The sequence below is a fragment of the Choristoneura fumiferana genome, chromosome 13, assembly GCF_025370935.1.
Source record: "Choristoneura fumiferana chromosome 13, NRCan_CFum_1, whole genome shotgun sequence".
In the NCBI taxonomy this organism is placed as follows: Eukaryota; Metazoa; Arthropoda; class Insecta; order Lepidoptera; family Tortricidae; genus Choristoneura; species Choristoneura fumiferana.
In genome coordinates this window covers 17,653,238-17,661,926 of record NC_133484.1, presented here as the reverse complement: position 1 = coordinate 17,661,926, position 8,689 = coordinate 17,653,238, and the positions used below count along the sequence as shown (strand labels likewise).

The 8,689-nt window shown below is 43.0% G+C and overlaps 1 protein-coding gene across 1 annotated transcript in view; it reads left to right on the top strand.

Moving 5' to 3' along the window:
- Positions 1-1,656: 1,656 nt before the first annotated feature.
- Positions 1,657-8,689, top strand: part of LOC141434528 (uncharacterized) — a gene marked incomplete in the record, with an annotated part of 44,126 nt that continues 37,093 nt past the window's right edge. Inside the window, 8 exon segments of the mRNA XM_074096951.1 lie at positions 1,657-1,807; positions 1,889-2,676; positions 3,200-3,482; positions 4,113-4,321; positions 6,157-6,296; positions 6,606-6,754; positions 6,789-6,914; positions 8,450-8,649. Coding sequence (XP_073953052.1) covers positions 1,775-1,807; positions 1,889-2,676; positions 3,200-3,482; positions 4,113-4,321; positions 6,157-6,296; positions 6,606-6,754; positions 6,789-6,914; positions 8,450-8,649 — 1,928 coding nt within the window.

The window sequence follows — 8,689 nt, the reverse complement described above, 5'->3', positions numbered from 1 at the left end:
CTGGTAGTTTTCTATTTTTGTGTATGTTGTTGATTATCATACAATGTCCCTCAGTTCGGTGTGTCTTTTGACATAGGCCTCCTCCAACTGCCTCCATTGGACTCTGTCAGCTGCAACTCTGGTCCAGTATGGTCCCAGGGTTAGGCGGAAATCATCCTCCCATCTTCTTATTGGACGCCCCCGTTGTCTGTTTCCATCTCTTGGGTACCAGAGTGTTACCTGCTTACTCCATTTGTCTGCTTTACAACGCAACATATGACCCGTCCATCCCCATTTCAAATGGTCAATTCTGGTAAGTATGTTGACAACTTTAGTTTTGTTTCTTACTTATTTCAGTTGAGGTAATTCTATCATTAAGTCATACAATAAACAATTATATTTTTAATAAATAATAACAAAAATACGTATTTTATTCCATTATTTGGTTATGCCCCTATTTAATAAAAGTTACAAATGCCACAAATTGAATTCTACATAATTGTTAATTTTGTCATACAAAAAAGTCACAATTATGTAGAAGCACTTGTAAGTTTTATTAAATAGGGGGCAATGTTTAGTAATCAGCCTTATAATTAAACCAACGGCTTCTTTATCTTTAACTTTTTTTGGACCTAACACAAATGTTCCACATATATATTCAAATGTTGGTCCATATTTTTGACGGATTTTCCAAGGATCCACTATAAGGATGTTCGGCACGGCACTAGGCATAGGTCGTTACGTGATTTGAGCGAAACGAAACGAAACTGCTGGGCTACTCCGAAACTCGAACCTCGAAGTTCGTGTCGTGCGGTCCCTCTCGCTCTCGTATTAAATAGTATAAGTGTCAGAGGGACCGCACGACACGAACTTCGAGTTTAGAGTTTCGGAGTAGCCCTGCTGGTTAGTAACCTGCAGGGCTACTACGAAACTCGAAACTCGAAGTTCGTGTCGTGCTGTCCCTCTCGCTCTCGTATTAAATAGTGTAAGTATCAGAGAGACCGCATGACACGAACTTCGAGTTTCGAGTTTCGTAGTAGCCCATCAGTTTCTTTCATTGTACGTACGCGGTGCGGTGACGGGTTTTGTGACTGTCTGTACTGTAACTGACTATTTCCTAGACGGGCCATATTTTCACTGCAATTTGTGGCCGGCAACTATTGGTGTTCCTCTCTTACTCACATGTTAGATAGGGACACCAATAGTTGCCGGCCACATATTGCAGTGAAAATATGGCCCGTCTAGGAGCCCCTTAATGTTTATGTTGTGTTCCATAAAACAGGCTTAAAAATATACCGTTGCAGGCACAGTCTAGACAACAGTCTTTTGTTTCAATTAAAAACGTCAAATATCCACGATAAAGGCCATTCATTATACACGACTTGAAATTAATAATCTGAATTTCTATGGTTCATTTATTAGTTACTGAATAAATTCACCGGACTATGAATATTCTATATGTAAATATATAAATATTACTTTTTAATTAAAAAATAGATAAACTAAGGTGAATCCACGGATCTCACAGTCTTAATTTTCCTACCTTAACTTACCAAATCAGAACTTTTTTGTTTACTTATCCCTGACATTTTCTTTTTTAACTTGGCAAAAAATATTTACTGGTAGCACTGCTTTTCGTTTGTCAAACTTTGACACTTGACAGTATTTTGACAGCTCCCAGCTGATGAAATCGCGGTGTTGATCTGACTGATATTGTAAATATTTAGTTCAACTGGTCTACAAACAAAGAAATTGTTTTAGAAATTAAAAGACTCCAATCAATTAGCACTAAAAGATGGCGACCATGTTGAAAGAGAAGCCCCGTGCGGTATGTTTTGTATTATTTATAGCATATAATATGTTGTGCGCAGTTATAATTCTATGAGTGTGTATAAAATTACGTTTTCAGAGGAAGAAAACAAAGGAAAAATCCATAACGAAGACTGAAGTTCACTCTGAAGTGCCTTCTATAGCTAATTTATCTATAAGCGAGGAGACTGAGGCTCCCACAGGAGCGAGTACTTCTACAGATATAGTTGAGGAGACCAGTTCCTTTAGTGTGTCTGTCAATCAAGAACGCATTGTTTTTACCAAAACTGAAGTCATACAAGAAGAGGCTATATTAGCTGCAGCACAAAGTTCTGAGTCAGCTAGCACAATGGTGTGTGAAACAAGTGAATTACAAAAACAAACAGTTAGTGTAGTAGAAAGTGCGTGTACATCACAAAATGAGCCCAAAAACCAAACAGCAACACACGCTTATAAAGACTTAAGCCACAGATTAGATTTAGTCACATTAAGGGACATTCCTACAACCACTGATGTGCCTATTGAAGATTTAGAAAGTAAACTTGAAGCATCAATTTCTTATATTAATAAAACTATTGAACCAACACAATCAACAGAAGAATCTACACAGGAAATATCAGTAGACTCCGATAGGGTTGAAAATGCAATGCCTTCGGCTCCTGTGTTTGAAGAGGAATTAGTCACAGAGACACCTGTTGAAGCACTGGAAGTGTTACAGGATGTTAGACCTAAAGTGCAATGCATGCCTTTAGAAGTGGCTATGGAGGTGTGCGGAGGGAAAGAGATTGCTGAGGTGAGGCAAATGAGCGAAAGAGAGGAGGCTATTGTGGAGGCAGGTCCTCGGTCAGGTCCGGAGCATCCATTAGTAGATTTATTGTCTACATTCAGGTAAGTAAAATCTTATTTATATATTTTTTTTATCTTTTGTAATACATGAAATAAAGAAATGTTAGGATTCTCCATTAGTACCCTTAAATTGGCAGTGTACACCAAAATGCGCATGATTTAAGACTACCTTTTTGTATTTATTTTTTAAAATTTTTTGGACTACCACTACAAAGTGACAACAAGGTTTGTATCATGAATTTCTTTTAATTTTGACAATTTAAGTGTTAAGAGGACAATTTTGCCAGTGTATAGATTATTTTGCTATTATTCTCGAAAAAACCTGCCTACCTTAAAAACATTATTATAAAAAAAAAAAAGTTTTGAATTTGAATTAAAGTAAAAAGAAAAGAACAATCCATAACTGTTAATTTTTGAGCTGGTCATGCATGACTTTCAATGGATTCCAGCTGCTGAATTTTAAGTTAAACAGAGTTCTAGACCAGTAGACTTGTTTTTTCCGTTTAGTTTTTTTTAGGCAGTCGGGTTTAGGATTTTTTAAGTTTATATGTTTTTTGTTTACTAGATGTTCCGTGACTGCATTAGAACAAGAACGTCACAAAGTAATGGACAGTTACTCAACTGAAGAGAAGAGTAGAGAAGCTTTATGGAAAGTTGAGAAACATACCGTGTCTGTCTCAGAACAGTGTAAGTGTGGACTAACGGTGTACTTCAAAGGTCGCTACGACCATGCAGAGTTGATGAAGAGCAAGTTACCAGCAGCACAGTTGAGGCTGGAGGGGCTCCTGAAGGATGTGCAGGAGTCTTACTGCCACTATCAGCATACTGCGTTGTTAGCATATTATCAGGTAATTGAAGGTCATCTGACTTCTTGGTACAGCAATAGTTTATTTAGTCTGCCTTCGTTTCCAAAAATGCCAGGTGTGAGCCTGGGTTTGAACCCACAGTCCTCTGCTGAAAGGCCATAGGTATAGGGCAGGTGGTAGGACCTTGTGCAAGGTCCGCCCGGATTGCTACCACCATCTTGCTTACTAATCCTGCCGTGAAGCAGCAGTGTTTGCACTGTTGTGTTTCGGCGTGGAGAGTAAGACAGCTGGTGAAATAACTGGCACTTGAGGTATCCCATCTTAGGCCTCTAGGTTGGCAACGCATCTGCAATCCCCCTGGTGTTGCAGATATCTATGGGCGGTGGTGATCTCTTACCATGACGAGACCCACTTGCTCGTTTGCCATCCAGTCGAATAACAAAAAAAAAACCCATAGGCCACTACGGCTTTTTAGGAGTTTTTTATACAAAGTAAAGGAAACCACTGTGTGAATTCAAATGTAATGTTGTAATTCAATGGTGTGTGTAAAGTTCCCAATCCGCACTGGGCCCGCTTGGGAACTACGGCCCAAGCCCTCTCATTCTGAGGAGGCCTGTGCCCATCAGTGGGACTTATATAGGCGGAGATGATGATGACGATGATGATTTGCAGATAGAAGAGTTGATCGCAGAGACCCTGCAAGCCAGCAAGGCGGAGATCCGCGAAGCCATAATGCTGGTGCTGCAAGAGCTGCGCATGAGCGTGGCCGCGCCGCCGCTGCTGTGCGGAGCGCTGCGCCGCTGGGCACGCGCGCTGTGCGCCGCCGCGCACGACGCCCGGGACCCGCGCGCCGTGCTGTTCCTTATACACCAGCTGACGCGGTACCACTGTCATATCATGCAAGGCGGAGACCCGCTTTGTTATAGTACAGATAGTTCAACTCAGTTGTGCGCGCGGCCCTATGTGTGCGTGCGCTTGTAAATATACAACTTTCACGTGACGCGGCAGTCGTGTTCTTATCGCTTTAACCACACATAGGGCCGCGCGCACAACTGAGTTGAACTATCTGTACTAGCTTTTGCCCGCGCGCGCGGCCATCACGCCACTGGCTTGTTAGTTGACAGATGCGCAAACGTACCCCCTCCACTAGCCACCCAGAGCTCTTTTTATGTGCGTTAACTTGTAGAACGTGTTATATGTTTTTGCACGCTCCGCTGTAGCATGGTTAATCCAGGACCCCAAATTACAAGCTAATTATAGCTATAAGCTAAGTATTAGCGATTTTGTATTGAAATTCGCTAACACTATTTGCTTGTAATTTGATATGCAATGGGGCCCAGGTGACTGTATAGGTAGAGTCATTTACGATGACGCGTGCCTTGGTTCTTATTAAATAAATAAATAAATAAAGCCTTTATTCTCTGACCAAAAAAAAAAAGTAGTAGGTATAAATTTAGCTTATAAACTAATGTACAAAATAAAATATGAGTAGTTTAAAATAACTAGTAGTAGTAGTAGTTAGGTAGTTAGTCAGGGGGGCAAAGTCTAGACAATTTTTTCCACTATCTATCCAGTACTTTACTCCCCACTATAATTTTATGTAAATACGTATTCGGCAACTATTTTATTGGTCAGGTTGTCCTTGGGCATAGGCCTCCCCTAGTTTCTTCCACTCTTCCCTGTCATGGGCTAATCTTCTCCATCCTTTTGGTAAGTCATCTTCCCATCTTTTTATTGGCCTTCCTTTTCGTCTTTTTCCATTCCTAGGATACCATTCCATTACGACCTTCGTCCATTTTTCTCTATTTGTTCTCATAATGTGTCCAGTCCATGACCACTTGAGACGTTTTATTTTTAGTAGTAGTAGTAGTGGTTCTTATTACAATGTCATTAATGTCTTATTTTGACAAAATCACGCGTCTTCGTGGATGGCACTAGGTATACCTATAGTCTGTATTGTATGTAAAAATAAAGAATTCTTAAGCGTGCTATTTATTCCTACTGATAAAACAATAACTTTAAACACTATTAACTGTATAAAACAGAAAACAACACGCGAACATTCAAAGCGTAGGTACTCGTACATATTACATAACGGAATGGCAATTATTATCACTGAGTCCGCTCGCGCGCCCGACCCTGCGTTTGACAAAAACTCAGTGCACGCGTTTCCGATAATTAAGCCGCTATTCCGAGTCGTTATCGTCAATACGGTATTTGACAACTCCTGATTTAGCCACATCTTAATATTATTATGAAAATATAGATATACAGATAGTGTTTAGCGAAGAGAAAATTTAAATCGGTTGAAAATTGGATTTATAGTGATTTTTTGAAAAATCTATATACCTGTCTCTTTCTCAAACGCTTTTCTCTATGCAGCAAGTATGGCGGTACTGGCGTGTGACGTCACATGCCAGTATGTCTTTCTCTGTCTAATCTTGAATTTCAAACCTTTATAACTTTGTTATTTGTAAAGGTAGCTTAAAAAATATTTTTCTATTCGATAACAGGCATTGTGTAGTTTTAATTTATAAAACATATACAAAATAGTCAAATACCGTATTGCGGTGTCAGTCCCAAGATATAATGAGCGGCAAAAAACATGGCCCTCAAATATATGCAGTAAATTTTCTATGAAGAGTGGGCCAAATTTTGTGCCGTTGAGTATATTTATCGACGTTAACAGATTTGACACTTTATTCATATGTTGCAGTCAAAGTCGTTCAGTGAGTTGGGCGGCAGGGCTGGTACACGTGCCCATCGTGGACTTCAGCGACGCGGCGCGGGCGCTGGCCGTGCTGGATCTACTGCTGGCGGGGCCGGCCTTGGAGACTGCGCGGGAATGCTCGGAGGGTGAGAATGTACTGAGCCAGAGACAACAGCAGCCAGACTTTCCTTAAAAATGATGATGATGATAGAAAAAAAAAAGTTCCAGGTTTTTTTCAGAACCCCGTCAACTGTGAAACTTAGTTAATGAGGAAGAGAGCAGTCAATGGACTTCTCATTCCAAACGCCATACTACACGTAACAGATTTGCTTATGGTTTAATGTACCGATTGCAAATGTTACAAAAAAAAAAAGGTTTTTTTCAAACGCTATTCGTAGTGGAAGTGCATTAACGCTGCTATAAAAGTTCTTATGGATCGTGTATATTGTTAGCAGAGAACGAGGAGATGTGGGAAGAGGTAGACAGGCACGGGGGCGGCGGGCTGGTGAGCGAGGGCGCGCTCCGGGAGAGGGACTTGCTGGCGCTGCTGCGGGGGTTCCCGCTGCGCGCGCTGGTGGGGGCGCTGCTGCTGCTGGCGCGGCGCGTGAGTCAACGGCTGTTGTGCTGACACGGCAGAGGTAGACAGGCACGCGGGCGGCGGGCTGGTGAGCGAGGGCGCGCTCCGGGAGAGGGACTTGCTGGCGCTGCTGCGGGGGTTCCCGCTGCGCGCGCTGGTGGGGGCGCTGCTGCTGCTGGCGCGGGCGGTGAGTCAAGGGCTGTTGTGCTGACATGGCAGAGGTAGACAGGCACGCGGGCGGCGGGCTGGTGAGCGAGGGCTCGCTCCGGGAGAGGGATTGCTGGCGCTGCTGCGGGTTCCCGCTGCGCGCGCTGGTTGGGGCGCTGCTGCTGCTGGCCGCGGGCGGTGAGTCAGGCTTTGTGCTGACATGGCAGAGGTAGACAGGCACGCGGGCGGCACGGCTGGTGAGCGAGGGCTCGCTCCGGGAGAGGGACTTGCTGGCGCTGCTTGCGGTTTTCAATTATCGACGCGCTGTTTTTCAGGAACGTGCATTTTCCGGGATAAACAGTAGCCTACGTCACTCTCTGAAATAAACTATCTCTGTGCCAACAAATCCCGTCGATCCGTCGGCTCTATTTGGACGTGGAAAGACGGACAAACATACAGTTGGCAACAGTTCTGGTAAATGCTCGGAAATTGCTCGATTGTTTTTCATAAGGTCATCTGATTGCTATTTTCACCACGGTCTTTGTTTGGTTGGTGTCTTGAAATCTTGATCCGGTAATGTCAAATGGCGGTTCAATGAGCCTTCTTGATTCTTCAGATTGGTGTGTACGAGGTTATCATAGATAGCGTTGATGTGTAGTAACCTCGTATTTGCTCGAAAATACCCTTAACATAATAATCCGTTTTAGTATACGGATATTTTGATAATCACGTCGGTATTCTCAACTCTGCAAAGAGTTCTCGTAACTTATTTATTCTCCGCTTGATATAATCCGAATTTTTTCTGCCAGAACCATCTTTTTGGAAATTGGTGTTGATTTTTTCGATTTCCTTGAGGATTTCGCTTTGACGTTTGAGAAGATCATCCATGATGAGAGCTTTCTTCAATTTACTGCTGAGTTTCACTTGCTTGAATCTAAATAGTCGCCTCTGTTGGTGCAGGTATCACCAACTTGTGCTGATCACGTGAACAGGATATTTTGATTCTGATGATGTGTGCACACTTGTTATGATAGTTCCTGATCACTGTAGAGCCTTGCTGCTCCTCTTGATAGGTCTTGATTCAAGTAATCGGTTCCTTCTGTATGACCTTGTGCGCTTTCTCAACTCCGTCGGTGAGACCCGCTGGTGGGAAGCCGACCGAGCCGATTCGCAGTCACACTAAAAGAACTTTTCACTCGCGGTTCGAAGGACCATAAAGATGTATGAGCCTTGATATGCTCATAAACCTTTCGATGATGATGATAGTAGATTAGCCGTTTGCTAAATGATGAACGCTAGCGTGATTGATAGAAGTTTATTTATTACACGTGTGAGCCGTAAGCTTGCTTAATTACAACTAACTTAACCTATTATAATAATCCGCGTAGCATAAAGGTGCCGCGGCGGCGGTGTACGATTTCAAAGATCGTACACACACTTTCGCGTTTATAATAATAATGCGACTAACACTAGTTTTGAAAGACCAATTCTACTAACAAAAAAATTGGACTTTTTTTGGTCTGAAATAAAGTATTTTTATTTATTTATAATATTAGTATATGGATTTATTGGCAGGACATAACCCAGACACGTCCGTACGAGTGGCAACACTCGGCGCGCTCGGTGTTGCGCGCTCTGTGCGGCGCGCGCGCGTTACTGGCGACGTTGCGCCGCGCGCGCGCCGCGCACAGACACTACCCGCGCCTGCGCGCCGCGCTCGCTGCCGTCGCGCGGGCCACGCTACACGCCGCCGCCGCTCTACACGAGCACAACAAGTGAGTGCGTTAGACATGACAGACCCAGCTAGTGTGGCGA